General features: G+C 42.7%; 1 protein-coding gene across 18 annotated transcripts in view; it reads right to left on the minus strand.

The window, feature by feature from the left end:
• Asph (aspartate-beta-hydroxylase) overlaps positions 1 to 15,742 on the minus strand; it is a 220,260-nt gene that overhangs the window by 186,630 nt on the left and 17,888 nt on the right. For 7 of the 18 annotated variants that reach the window (NM_001290367.1, NM_001177849.1, NM_023066.3 and 4 more), the window contains exons 2-3: positions 3,484 to 3,633; positions 187 to 255 (exon numbers count right to left, since the gene is read on the minus strand). In NM_001290367.1, coding sequence (NP_001277296.1) covers positions 187 to 255; positions 3,484 to 3,562 — 148 coding nt within the window. In that variant the 5' untranslated portion in view covers positions 3,563 to 3,633. Of the gene's footprint in view, positions 1 to 186; positions 256 to 1,944; positions 1,990 to 3,483; positions 3,634 to 7,820; positions 9,821 to 15,742 lie in introns of those variants that run through there. The other 11 variants (XM_017320342.1, XM_017320341.1, XM_017320340.1 and 8 more) reach the window with 5 other exon arrangements.

The following is a 15,742-nucleotide window of genomic DNA, read 5'->3' on the forward strand; positions in this document are numbered from 1 at the left end:
GGAGGGACCCTGTGAAGGGGGAACCGGGAGGGAGGGCAGCAGTTGGGATGTAAATAAGTAAATAAATGAACAAGTCAATAAATAGAAATGTTTACAGTTGCTACAGATAATTATTATAGCAAAAGTATTCTTCTGACTTCAGTATCTGACCCCTTCTAACAAAAAGAGAGAAAGAAGAGTACTTGCCTAATAAAACTTTGGCATCATCCACATCAAAGTCTCCATCGCCATCCGCATCATAGACTCCTAGTTTTCCTACAACAGGAGAGACATGATAGACACAGGAATAGAAAGAAAACAAATTTAATAATACATCGTCTCTTGCTGCAGTTTTTAGACACCATATATATTACTGATTCCTCTCCACTTACTGCTGCAAAGCCAAACTGTAAGAATATACTATCAAAGGCTGGAGAGATGGCTCAGCCCTTAAAGGCTCGGCTCACAATCAAAACTATAAGACTACACTATCAAAGCTCACGGGCAGACACCTACAGACTTAGAACTGTCTAGCTGCGTACTTCCTAAGAGAGGAGTGAAAGGCTTGCCCTAACGATTCAGGAATACTCTGATCCTATCACTTCACAGTAATTTTACTATTCTCTCCAAAATATTTTACATAAGTATTGGGACATATATAAGAAAAATATCAGCCCATCTCTAACGGTCTAACAATTGCATATAATTTGAGGTTTCTAAGGTATAAAACTTCACTAAACTATCAACAATCTATGCAACCCAAGCTTCAAATAAAGATCAAATATAAATAAACCAACTAGAGCATAATTACTTGATAAGGGAAGGATGAATAGTTTGACATCTAACAATACATTATTTTTTAAAAAGCATGCATCAACTTGAGGTGGGGTGGTCAGTTCCAGAAGTAAAGTTGGTGAAACTGGAGGCTTCCTGAAATGGTGAGGGAAAACTCACCCACTTAAAAATGTCCTTGGCACCAGATATCCATTACTTAAGGAGAAAAAAAAGGAAGGCTTAAAAAGGAACAGTGAGAAGCCAGGCTCCAGGTTCACTCGGCCCTCACTCAACAATTGCTGTACACGGGGCTTAGCATTTCAAATGAGTGAGAGAAAATATCTGTGTCTGTATGGATGTGGCACCTGTCAATAATAAAATGGATGGCCTATAGCTTAGGCATGAAAAAAAGAGGTGGGACATCTGGGAGGCAGAAAGGATTCTGGGAAAATGCCAGGCACAGAAGATTTTCCTGGGAAGATGTGAAAAATGCATGGTACCTAAACACAGGTAACCAGCCATGTGGCAAGACACAGATTAGAATAAATGGGTTATTTTAAATTATGAGCTAGTCAGAGAAGAGCCTAGCTAAATGGCCAAGGTATTTGTAAGTATATTTTGAGTTGAGTCTTATTTCTAGGAGCATGGGGCTAGGCAGAAGAACCAAACCAAACTTTAACAAATAAGTCTTATAAGTCCATACCCTAGCAATTATTCTAAAATCAACATTGTTTATAATTCATGACTGAACAAGAGCTATGGGGAAAAATCATACTGCACAGCACTATTTTAAAGAGCAAAAGTATACCATTCTTACGAAAAATAGATGGCAAAAAATACTATTTCCAGATCTTTAATTCAAAGTACAATTGCAGCAGGAATTTTGGTGCAGAACAGAATTCCCAGATCTAGTTTTACTATACAAAAGTCTAACTTAGTAAACCCAGGAGAAAACTGGTAAGAAAGCAGGGATGAAGATGGTATCCTTACCGCTAAGAAAACCAAAGTAATAGCCTGTAATTCAAGGCTATCAATAGTATAGTGCCATTTTAAAGACAGCAAGTGACATTACAAGGGGACCTTGTAAGAATCTTACAAGGGGAGACTGCGTCTGCCATTACATTCTTGCTGTAGATGACTAGGTCTTAGAGACAGATGCAAAACCACTTAAGCTGCATCTCCAGTGCCTACCTTGAAGTACCTCTGATAAGTTATAACGGAAGTCCTTTGCTTTGGCTGCATGTATATAAAAACATGAAAATTGTTATTTATCATTAAAAGTATACAAATTACCTAGCAAGACTGTATGTTAATGAAAGCATACTTTTTTCTTTATGATAAAGTAAACCATTTTTTAATCTACCTATTTGGAGCCACTTCCCTTGAGGCAGTAAGAGGGAGAAACATCAATGAGTGACAGATTTAGATAAGCATCTTGTGTTATCCTTTGTTTTTCTCTATGACTGCAAGAGAGGTCTACTGTAAGAGGGCAGGTCTTCAACACAACATTAGCAACTGCGTAGTTTTCTTACTGACATCTCTCTGTCATTAACTGGATTAGTAAAGGGGATGGCCATTCTGCATAATTGCCAACAGTGAAAACAAATGACTGTCATCACGGATTTCAGGATAAACAGAGTATTGTCATAGGATAAAGTATTACTCTAGACCTTACATGTATAATGGTGCTAAATGTAAGCAGGCAACTCAAAATGTGACACGCACGTACATGCTGTGCTCAGAACACACAAAACAATCACAGAAAGTCAAAATCTCACTGGAGGGAAACAGTGCACAATAGACACGCTCTAAATTAGATGACGATTGCGCAAAATGGGAATATATTAAAAATCAGTGAGTTTTAGATTTTCAAATGTTTACAGTATTTAAATTATGTGACTTCTCTCCATTTTTAAAATAATTGAAAGAAAACCAAATCATTTTAAAAAACATTAGTGTGGCTGGAGAAATGACTCAGCATGGAGAGTGCTTCCCGCTCTTCCAGAACTAACTTCAGTTCCCAGAACCCATATCAGGCGGCTCATGATGGTTTAAAACTCCAGCTCCAAGGGACCCATCGCCCTATTCTGACCCACACACATGCATACACTCACATAGGTGATTATATGAAGAGAACAGGAAGTACCCCCAGGAACTTCCTCAAATGAGGATGGAGATGCCCCCTACCTAACCACGTGGTCCACCCAGAACTCACCCAGCCGTGCACACACACTCTTATCTCATCAGACATGGGCAGGTAGGTGTTCCTTGAAAACTCTCTCTAGAGAAAGGTTTTGCCATCAACCAACCACGGCAGCTCACATCTGTAACCCTAACACTTGGAAGCCAAGGCAGGAGGATCATTGTAGGTTCCAGGCCAACCTGGGCTATACAATAAGATGCTACTTCAGATCTATACCCACTAAAGGAATCAGTTCATGATCTAGAATTTTTTAAAATTCATAATAAACCTGAACAGAAAATAAAGAGTGCAGAAAATAGCGAAAATGAATTTAACAAAATTTGTTTTGATGGAAGCATCCATATACCACAATAAATAGAGAGCCTACACAGAAATCTTCAAGATTCAGGTCACTACTCTGGGGCAGCCCTTTGCTTTTTCAAGAGTTGGTGGGAAGCTACAACCTGTCATAATACAAGAGAAGAAATAACAATCCTTGGATTTTCACTCTTACAAGCTCACTAGAGAAATCATACCCTAGTTCTTACCTAGAACTTCTTCATAATCGACCAAGTCAAACCACACGACAGCCACAGATGTCCAGACGCCGAGCAATGCAATGACCATGAACCATGTGAAAAAGGACCCTCCTGAAATCCCTCCTCTTCTCCCATTCTTGTGTCCTCCGTGCTTTGCCTCTGTGTGGAGAGAGAAAAATGGCATGTGTCATCACAGCGGAAGAAGATACTTGGCTGAACACCATTTTGACAGTAATTTGATAAATCATTTCAGAAACACGTTTTAACTAAATTCTCAAAGTGCACTCCATAAATTAATGACTCTGAACACGAGAAGCTTCTGCTTACTCAATCACCATGCTTAAATAATCTTAATTTTGAACACAAGCAAACTCCTGATTGGGTTACACTTTGGTTTTGCTTTTAAATAGAATTCCTCCCAAGTCCTTTGTCAAAAGAGTCTGCACGGCCACATGTCCTGCCTCTCGTGCTAATTAGCAGACACTGGTATGTCATCTGCCTTCCTGAAACTTCAGGTTCTTGCCTTCCTGTACCAAGGAAAATACTGGTCCCGTTTTGATATTTCTCACTGTTATCTTGTATTATCAAAAAATGTAAGTTTTCAACTAGCCAAAGCTGTTCAGTTTTCATTTTGCTACAGCATCCAAGTCTTTAGCAGGTGGCATGGACATGGGGACAGGCAATCTGTTTTGCCTTCCCCTTCTGTGGCTCTCCGTCCTACATGGCTCTCTAATCCCTGAATGGCTGTGCTGATCTTCCTGGTGCCTTACGGCTCTGCTGGCTCCTTTACTGGAAGCTGGCTTTTCCTGGTGCTGGTGAGTTGCTATTTTCTTATGGAGCGATATCTCTTGCCTACACGCAATCAGAAACCCACCCTAGAACCCTTGAAGTTCAGTGAGTATAAATTAAATGAAATCAAGAGGTGCCTATGGACCTTTTTCCATATCCTATTTACATTGTACACAGTCCTGAGTCATAACCGCCACAGAAGGAGACAATTCCCTCTAAAATTATGCAATATTGGGAAAGGTGAGAGAGAGGAGGTACAAAAACAGAAATCACAGACAAAAAGAAGCAATCCAGCCCAGTTCCATCTCCCTCCTCCAGGAGACCCAGTAGGGCGTGGGAAGGCAGGAAGCAGGCCTTGCCAACTGGACTCAATGCAGGAAACAGCTCTGTAAACTGCTGTTCACCAAGTGTCGTTTATCACGTTTGCTATGTTTTATGTGCCTTATAATCCTCCAGAAATATTCTTCTAATGGTCAAATAAACAGAAGTCACTGGTCATTACTAATAAAAAAAAGTCAATACTTTTTTATAAATTAGCATCATATTCACTTTTAAAAGAATGTTATATTCCACAATTATAAACAAATATACTTAGAAGGTTATATCATATCCCCAAAGGGCATCTGGGAAAAGGAAACCTTGCTCCATCTTACAGAAGGACAATGCCAGGTATGAGTGGCACTGTGGGCTCTTCCCACAGCACTGGCCCGAGCACTGCTACATACATGTGGCCCTCATGGCAACTTGCCCACATTTCTGCTAAAGGTATTTCTAGAGGCTTAAGCAGGACATTGTTCATTCTGTGCAACTGTTTCTCACGTGCCACAACATCCAACATGCTGAGTTTCCCCAGCCCAAAGGCAGAGGGGTCCCGGGATTATTCACCAGTATCCCTAAGCATCCCTTGCATGGGGCATTTCCTGCCTAGAAACCCCTGAATTCTCAAGGACAGGAATCCTCACCCTCATCGGCACTGCAAAGCTCAGGAAATGACCTCTGCGGTCCTAAGTCCTCAGCGTCTAAAGAGGGCTGACCTGCATGACTCGCATCTCCATCAGCTTTTACTCAGAACCCACCTTCTACCTCCACACATGCTACTAAAAGAACTAGCAGCTTCAGGCAATTAAATAATTCCAATGCATTACTCAGAAAGAGAACTGAAACTGTTTGTTAAAAGGATATTCTTTTCTTAGATTTATTTTATGCGTTATGAGTGTTTTGTGCACCATATGAGTGCTTGGTGCCTATAAAGGTCAGAAGAGGTCATCCGGAACTGGAGCTATGGCAGGTTGTAAGCTACTACGTGGGTGTGCCCAGGTCTTCTGCAAGAGCAACCTATGTTCTCACCAACTGAGCCAGTATTCCAATCCCAAGAATATTCACGTTTTAAATCCATTAGTAGATCACAACCTCAAGAGATCAAAAGACTAACTCAGTCTTAGTGTGTGTACACACTCAAACACATGTGTATACTTAAGTATATTCCTGTAACTACATTTATAAAATTATGGCTAAAGAAGATCTTTTATTGTTGGAGAACATGGTTTCTAATATTTTTAAAAGTCATAAATAATCACATTATAAAATTTAATAAATCATTAAAATAATACAAAATAAGCTATCTCTGGAATGTTTCAAAATGAGGGAAGAAATGACTAAGTCCTCGGAGCAGGAGGGCACCATCAATAGCAGTGTTCAGGGTTTAGTTTACTACACTTTTATAAACAGGAAGACATCTTCCTAAGCCATAAGAAAAGGCCCTTCTTAATCTTATATAACATCCAGAGAAGTCCATGATGGAGAGATGGCCCAGTGACCGAGTGTGCACCGCTCTCATGTTCACTTCCCAGGACCCACAGCAGTGGCTCACACCAGCCTGTAACTCAGCTTCAAAGGACTGCAAGGTCGCCAGCCTCTGTGTGAAGCTGAACTCATGTATGCACACCCATAACTAAAAAACAAAACTAAATCTTTCTTTAAAATGAAATACATTCAGTTAAAATCAATGATAAAACTACAATAAACTGGGTTCTTGTCTTATCTGTTCTTGGATATTCTGCCAGACACCACCTTTTCCTACTGTTCCTCATTAACTAAAATAGCAAATTGTTAAAAATACTTTATCCCTTTACAAAGTCAATCAGTGTGTTACTCCAGCATCATTAACCTTATTACTATTAATACTTGTTAGTTCCATAAAGGCTAAGAGCATTACATCATAGGAAAATCTTTCTATCAGCACTTCAAAGTCTTCCCTTTAAACATGCTCATGAGGAACGCTAAGCTAAGCATGTGCGGGGGCGGTCCCTTTGTGAATGTGCTGTGCCTAGTCCCCAAGGGCAGAAGATCTGGTTTCTGACTCAAGAGAACTGTGGTAAAGCAAATACTTGAGTTTCAAACTCCACGAACAAACTCAAAACCAGGATGTTGTCACAAAAATATTCTGGAAGAACACCAGCAGTTGATGCTATTTTCTCAGATTAAAATAAATCTGGAGTGAGCCCTCATCTTGTTCTCTGGCTCTCCATCCAAACTACAGTCCTAGGGACACCATGGTCACCAGGGTTTTGTAGAGTTAAGAATATCGCAATTCATTTTCTGAAATGAAAATGAAATGGGATTCATTTTCATCCAAGCTGGCTCATCAAAATGATGTCCACATTAGAAAATGTTTGCCCATAGTACTGGACAGAACATTACTATGGAGAGTGAGAGTTCCAACAATCAGGAGAAAAGACTCCAAAGTGAAGCCTGGGCTAGGGACAAAGGGCCACTGCACACTGGCTGAGGAAAGGGTAAACAGAAGGGTCAAGTCACTCATTTGCCATTAAGCAAACTGCACACCATTCACGGACAACTGTTAGTGGGCTTGGTGCCTGCCATTTCACAGCGAATCTAAACAGAGCATCTAACACATTCAAACGGCAATTCCTTACACGGAGTTTCAGTATACCTAACCAATGCACATGATTTTAACTTTTTTTTTTTAATAAAAAGACAATCTTTGCTTATAAAAAAAAATAAAAGATATAAACAAAAAAAATAAATTCAACACATTAAGGGAATGAAAGTATCCATTTAAGAAACAAAATTCTAGTGTCTCCTATTTTGTTTTTCATTTACCCTCTGCTGCACATGAAGTAGGTCAATTTCCATATTAGGCAAGCCTGCTCGAACCAAGCACACTCACTGATACAAGACTGGACTTGCACAGCCCTTAAGTTCCCTGTCCTTTTATATGAACTCTGAACACAGAATTCTCTAGGTTCATTGGAACAGTCATATCAGACTATGGAAGTTTATACAATGAGGTTTACAATAGTAGAATATAATAAAAGACAGTTTATTAGGACAGCAATGCCTATTCAGACTAAAGACAGATCATTCCATGAAAACCCAGCCACTGTGAATACTCGATCTCTCCAGAAATTTAGGACAGAAAATGTGGAAGGCTAAAAGCACTCAGCCAAAAGCCTCTGAAGGGAGCACAGCTGAAATGAAGCAACAAGCTGGCAGCTAGGTCCAGGCCCCATTCATGCCAAACAACAGAAATATACCTTTATCTTCAGCCATTTTGATTTCTTCAATCCATGCACAAAATACACAGAAGGGAAAAAACTAAGGTGCCCCCGGGAGGTATGGGCACCCAGTGGTCCTTCCCTGCAAGAACTGTGGCTACCAGTACTGCCAGGACAAGGGCTCCAGTGCTGAAACTGGACCTGACTGCAAACTGCTCACCAGCTATTTTTAGAGACCACTTCCCTGTGGCCACATGCTGCTAATCGCTCAGGCAGACAGACTGCACTCCTGACAATCTGCGCCCTTCCCACTCAGTATGGATGCCCTGCTTGGCTTGTCCCTACCTCTTCCAACTCCAGGCTCCAAATGAAGACGCAGCTGGACAGAACACACAAGGAAACAAACTGTCCCACCAGTTTGTGTTTCTTCCAAACAGGCTTCCAGAGCCTCAGCTTTAACACCAAATCACTGTGTAATTAAAGGAGCCCACATGTGGCCCCAAGACCAGAGGCAGCAAGATTCAACCCTCCAGAATTTCAATCAAAAGTCTGCAGGACTAGTTAGCCAGTGTGCTTAAAGGAAGACAAATGATAAATGAGAAGAAATGTGAATGCCCTAGAATCCTGATCCACAACACTATCATCCCAGGAATGGCAAAATTAAAGCCAGGGTATGAAAACATTTCACTAGAAAACAAGAGAGGACTGCGGCCACTGAAGGAAAGAAACAAAGAGGAGGGAATGACAGGAAGGTTAAGAAGGGAGGAAAAGGTCCCCAAAACTGGTCCTGGACAGAGATTACGCAATCCAACACCCAAGGGTTCCCTTCTGGGAAATGAAATTGGCCCAATTTTAATATCATTTTTTTCACTGTTCTAAGATTAGCAGTTTACAGAATTCATTCTAGCTCTAATTAATACATGAAATTAATTTAGAGCAAGGGGAATCTAGAGCAAGCAGCAACCTTTCAAAGCTGCTTGTTCTTCATCTTTCGATTTCTTCAGTCCAACTTAAGTATTCATAAGCAAATGAAATATTTAAACACTCTGAAGAGAAGTCAGTAACTTAAAATATGACGGTCCAGATACAAGACAGAGTGAAGAAAGTACCAGAGGCAACTGAAAAATCTGTGTCTTGGTTTCCAAGGAAGGAGTTAAAGATGACCTTCTGGTAACTAATAAAATATTGTGAATATAATATGACAGTATCATACAATGCTCAATAATAGTGAATTATTATAATAAATATTTTGGAAGCTCTTCTTGAGGGTGCTAGGATGGCAAGGAGCACACCATGGAACCACATACCACAGCTGACTCACAGAGTGGCCACACTTCTGGGGCCGTGCCCTGGTATGGATTTGAAATGGAGATATGTTTATCAGTGTCTCCATCATCCCAGGCAGTCAGCATACATCCCAGGTATCAATTTCCTGCTTACGTACACACCAGGCATGCACATATTTGCCGAAACTATCCACACCCCGCATTTTCTGGAATCACTCAGAACTACTGCGAAAGATCTGCTTCTACTCTCTCAGTTTACCTATCTTAATACTCCCAGCTATCCCCAACACGACCAGTGCCAACATGCTCCTGAGCTCTTGCCCAGCCTGTGCTGGGCCAGCCTCATTAAAAAATTCCAAGACAGTAGCCATTTCATTGACATAAGAATCGTGGCCATTAAATTAGGGCCAATGCAAGCCTCGGGCTTCTTCAGTAGAGGGCTGGTTATTCCTTGTGTATGTCTTAGCCATGGCCCTATGTACGTTACAGTTAATGTGCTGGAGAGCATCATGTCAACTTGATACAAACTAGAGTCATCTGAGAGGAGGGAGCCTCAGTTAAGAGAATCACTCCATAAGATCAAGCTGTAGGCAAGGCTGATTAGTGACTGATGGAGGAGGACCTGGCCCATTGTTGGTGGAGCCACCCCTGGGCTGATGGTCCTGGGTTCTATAGGAAAACAGGCTAAGCAAGCTCGGAAGAAGCTCGGAAGCAGCCCTCCTCCATGGCTTCTGTGTGAGCTCCTGCCTCCAGGTCCCTGTCCTGCGTGAGTTCCTGTCCTGACTTCCTCCAATGATGCGTTACGATCTGGAAGTGCAAGCCAAATAAGCCTTGGCTCCCCAGCTTGCTTTTTGGTCAGTCATAGTGTTTCAATGCAGCAAAAGGAGATCTAAGAGAGTTAACCTGTTCCTTCTTCTATATTCTCCAATAATTAAATACGCATTGTTACAAAATGTCTTCCTTGCCTAATTTTGCAAAGGTGGCAGACCACCTGTGCAGTGGGGTAAAGAGAGAAAATGGCTGAGATACCACTTTAAATCATTCATGTATTCATTGCAGGGAAAGTAAGTTATAAATTTCAAGAAAACACCTGTAATGATAACTTTTTTATAAGGAAGAATTCTTCTAAAGTTTTTAAAAAATAAACTAGATTTGTATATGCCAAATCAACACCATGGCAAACACTGACAGCCACTATCAAAGTACCAGCTGCTGGAGCTAAGAACCAGCCCTGGGTACAGGCAGGGAACAAACCTGTAATGTGAACTCACAAACTATTAATATCAGCCTGATGTGACCCGAGACCTCAAGAGCCAAGACCTACATCCACTGAGCCACCGGCTGCGCCTGTCTCCAAACACCTGCCAGGTGAAAATCTATGCACCCTCTCGAACCAGTGCTGGCCTTTTCCTTTCCTTGGTCCCCAGCCACTCATTATCTGCAACAGCATCCCTAACTTAGCCTGGGGCTTCTTAATCTCTTCCTCCCAGGCCTGCAGTCCTGAAGCCTGCAGTCCTGACGGTCTGTACAGCGGGGTCCCTGGTGATTGGATGCTGGTCAGGGGGACACACCAGCACGGCTGCTAAGAGCCTCAATGTGGAAGAGTGACCAACAGCAGCCGGGAAGCAGGGGTTTGAAGGCTGGGTTTGATGAGTACACACTATATCCAAGTTCTAGAACATTCCAGAGAACCCATGAATATATACGATAGTATGATAATGCATACATATGAACAAATAAGCGGTCCTATATAAGCCCTCATAGTCTCAGTCTCAAGAGGAAAAAGCAGCTGTTTTGACAACTGCAACATTATCAGTATCTTGCACCTCCATCCCCAAAAGCCTAGCAGCAAGAACCCCACTCCTCCAGTGTTCCTGGCATGCCATCACACGCCCCTGCTCCTGCTACATGCTCTGTGGCCTGCCCAGCACCTCAATCTTACTGTAACCAAATGGACTCAACGGCCAGCCCCCGGTCAAGATGACAGATTCTCTCCCTCTGTTCTTCATCCCCGGAAGCCTTGCTCCTTATATACCTAACAGTGTGCTGTGACCTCGGCCTAATTCACTGTCTTAGGCACATCCTCATTCTTGCCGAAATTCTTCTGCAGCCCTCTGGGCAGCCATTCACAGAATCTAAAACCCTACTGAAAGTGTTGAAAGTGTTCTGCTCATTCAGCTCCATTTTGATGACAGCAGGGCACACCACTATTTAAACCAACACACATACCCCAAAAAGGAGCTTCCGTCCATACACTGACAGTACCTCAACACACATGAGCAAGCAGTATCCTTCTAAACTTAATATAAGCAGCCAAGGACACCACCAAAGTAACCAAGGCAAAGCTGCAGACACCAAGAAAACATATTCCCACTGACTCCTCCCCCAGCCATGACCTCTGCCCCAGGGAACTGAATGAGAACACACAGCTATTCTTGCAGCTTGTCTAGTTACTGATTTCTCTACAGATCCTGCAGCTCTCCCTTCTCCCTCCCTTCTCCCTTCTCCCTCCCTTCTCCCTCCCCCTCCCTCCCCGCTCCCCCCACCCCCACAAGCTTGCTGTTTTTAATGTGGGCCATATCTCCTAAGTGATCCCTGACTCCAGGGTAATGCTGAGAGGAGGTGGGGCCTCCAGGAAGTGCTCCTTAGGTTAGTGGGGTAACTCTCAAAAAAGGGCACCCACCTCCCTCTCAGTTTTCCTGACTCATAAAGGAAGCCAGCTGCTTGCTCTACCATGTGCCTCCATGATCGGCTGCTCTCCCCAGAGGCTCAGGGTGATGTAAATGCCCAACCTCGTGACAGACTTCCTAGAACCATTAGGACAAACGTTACCTCTTTATAGGTTTAGTTAGCTAAGGTATTCATAACATGAATTGATGAAGACACCCCCATCACCTGTCTCCCCATCTCTCCACACCCAAGCTGGAGAACACAGCTCGTCATCCAAGTCCTCTCCTGCCACGCTGGCCACATTTGCTACTCGGTCACCTCACAGCACCGGGCTGACATGAAGGCCTCCTCGGCCCTCCTCCCTGACAATGAGCATAGCCGACCTCTCAACAGCGGTGCTATGTCCATTACAGCTTCCCAGTGTCCACAAACACTGCTTCAAACTTCTCTGCCCTGAAATGCATTCTACCAGGTTCAAGATTCCCCTAACCTTACTAGAGTCAGAGAGAACCTAAAAGTGAGAGCAAGGAACTGTCTTGAGAGCCTACACCACCCACGCCTGCTGCACTCCTCCCAGCTTTCTGCCTGCTCTCCCTGTGGCTCACCACTTTCGCTCCTCTCCTCACAGGCGCAATCCTTCAAAAGCACTTTACTTATTTGTTTATTTATTTATTTACTTATTTGCATGTAAGTGTTTTGCCTCTGTGAATGACTATGCGGTGCGTCATGTGCTTGCCTGCTGCCAGCAGAGAATGAGAGGGCACTGGATCCCCTGAGACACGAGTTACAGAGAGCTGTGAACGGTCTGTAGCGAGTACTAGCAATTTGAGCCTGGGTCCTCTAGAAGCACAGTCAGTGTTCCTAAGCGCTGAGTCTGCACAGGTACAACTCTTCAGAGTTCTTACGTCACTGCTACCTTCCCACTCACAACTTAGAACTCTACACTGGCCCCACACCCCAGAGCAGGATCTCCAAGGTCACGCTCATGAGTCTAGTATCATAAAGTCACACGGAAAGCCGTCTGCACCATCTTCTTTGACCTCTCATCAGGATTCTCTCCCATTCAGTTTCTTCCCTCCTTTGCCTTCTGAATGAAGTAAGGTCATGAAATCTTCAAGGGCATGGCTGTTCCCTCTTTCAAGCTTGAAAGGAGAAAGGTTTCATTAACCCTATACTATCATCTATCCAGCGTGGGAGAAGGAAGCCATTCGGTGTTTTCAAAAGTAGTCATGGAGGGGCCGTGGGTTTCCTAGACGGAGATGCAATGAAGTGTTCCTTTCCCCCTCCCTTCCGTACCACAGACTCCTCTGTTACTTCCATCAGCTCCCTGGCCTTTCTCATTTTCAGTCTGCCTTCTTGGGTCAATCTCCTCTATGTGACTTTGGAGACTGACAAATTCCTAAGCTTGGTCCTCTGCCATTTCCTGCTCTCTTGAGCCACTCTCAGCAGTCAAATGCATCTCTCCTTTGGCTACAAACCCAGCTACCTGTCTCCTGCATGTCCTGTATGGATGCTTGACCTGCACACACGTTTCTGACGTCCCTCACTCCTCCCTGCAAGGGCAGTCACAAAGCCAGTTGCGTAAGCCAAAAAACGTGGCATTTACCCCCACCCCTTTTCTTTCACTTCAGACTATTTCCCCACTGGCTACTGGGCAAGGGCTAATTATGCAAGGGTGTGGGCTCCCTCCACACCTGGGTATCCTTGACAATTAAAATCAGAGCGCCCCAGCATGCCTATAGAGGCCAAAAAATAACCTCAGAGAATCTGTTTTATTTTTCCTTTCACCCTTGTATGGTTTCTGGTCGTTCGCAAGCACTTCACCCACTGACCCATTTCACAGGCCCCTGAACAACTGTTTCAGTGACTTTTCTTACGATTTGTGTTTGTTATGAAAGGAAAGGGTAGGGAAATCTGTTTCCTCTCTTCCACTATTCTACCTCAACATAACTTCTCTGCTTTCCACGGTCACAGTAGTGCTTCGATCAGATTACATTGTGAGTAAGATTTTAAAAATAATAATAATCCTTAATGTCTTCATATTACTCTCAAGATAAAACAGAAAACCTTCAAGATGGAAAGGGGAATAGAGTTGGGTTGGCTCCAGCTGGTTGCTCAAACCTCAGCTTTCTTTCACTTCCCCTGAGCTATTTAAAATCTACACACAGACACACAGACACACCCACACACACACTCTTCTTGTCTGTACCCCTATTTATGCTCTCTGCCCAGCAAGCAGAAATGTTCCAATGCTCAATGCTCCCACCACCACATACAGTCACTGCTCTGACCCCTGCCTCACTATTTCCTGTTCACTCTAATACACCTCCTCCTCAAAGAAGCCTTCCCAGCTTATAAATGCTCTGACAGCAATCAGCATGTCACTGGGGATTAGACAGCTTAAGACAATGGATATTTAATCTTCTGCCTCCAGAATGTAAGTTTCACTAAGCCAGGTACAGAAGAATAGATCTCTTCATTGGTGAATACTTCCACTGCACCTCCATAGTAGGAAATCCATGCCCCCCGCCCCCCTCCATCCACTGTCAATCTTCCAGTTTGGAGAAATGAGATTATGATGTTCAGTAAAAAAACAAAAAGAAAAAAAAAGAAGAAGAAAAATTGTTAGAATTAAGTTCTCCCATTTATTTATTTTCACTAAAATTGGTAACAGATAAAAGAAGGAAGGAGGGGCTGGAGAGATGGCTCAGCAGTTAAGAGCACGGACTGCTCTTCCAGAGGACCCAGTTTCAATTCCCAGCACCTACCAAGCAGCTCACAACTGTTTGTAACTCCAAGATCTGACACAGGCATACATGCAAGAAAAGCACCAATGCACATAAAATTAAAGAAAGAAAGAAAGAAAGAAAGAAAGAAAGAAAGAAAGAAAGAAAGAAAGAAAGAAAGAAAGAAAGAAAGAAAGAAAGAAAAGGAAGGAAAGAAAGAAAGAAAGAAACAAACAAACAAACAAACAAACAAACTGAAAACATGGCTACTCATTTAACTCTTAATGCAGACACAGTGGTTGTGAGGACAACAGGGACTGCCAATGCTGATCTTCAATTGTATGCTTGAAAGTTTCTTGATTTTAATTCATTCAGAAAGCAAAAATGTCCACAGCCCACCCCCCCTTATATGACTTTCCAGGGGAAAATTAAATAAATAAATAAATGTGCAATATTTACATTTAACATAAATGTAAAATAAGAATACATAGGAATACATAAAGCTTAAAAATCATGTGAAATAATAAAGCATGTCATGTCTTAGAATCAAAATATTTGAAAATTAAAATAAAAATATAATAAAAATGGTAGATGCAATTGTGACCAAGACACATTACCATATAAATTAGTAGCAATGAAGGTGTCTTAGTCAGGGTTTGTATTCCTGCACAAAGCATCATGACAAAGAAGCAAGTCGGGGTTTATTCAGCTTTCACTTCCACATCACCAAATGAAGTCAGGACAGGAACTCACACAGGGCAGGAACATGGAGACAGGAGCTGATGCAGAGGCCATGGAAGGGTGCCTCTTACTGGATTGCTTCTCCGGGCTTGCTTAGCCTGCTTTCTTATAGAACCCAGGATTACCAGCCCAGGGATGGCACCACCCACAATGGGCTGGGCCCTCCCCGCTTGATCACTAATTGAGAAAATGCCTTAGGGCTGGATCTCACGGAAGCATTTCCTCAAGCGGGGGATCCTTTCTCTTTGATAACTCCAGCTTGTGTCAAGCTGACACAAAACCAACGAGTACAGAAGGTAACTGTGAAGCAAGAATGGCTATAACCAGAAATTATAGAGCGGGGCTAGGGAGACAGTTTTATCAGGGAAATGAGGACACACAGACATGGGGACCTGAGTTTATCCCTGACAGCCATGTAAAAAAAAAAAAAAAAAAAAAGCCTGGCTATGGTTGTAAAGCACAAGAACTGACACACTGACTTGCATCCACATGAAAATGCACTTAAAACAACTGTAAGAATTATACACCAAGAACTGCC

This window comes from Mus musculus, chromosome 4, assembly GCF_000001635.26.
Source record: "Mus musculus strain C57BL/6J chromosome 4, GRCm38.p6 C57BL/6J".
In the NCBI taxonomy this organism is placed as follows: Eukaryota; Metazoa; Chordata; class Mammalia; order Rodentia; family Muridae; genus Mus; species Mus musculus.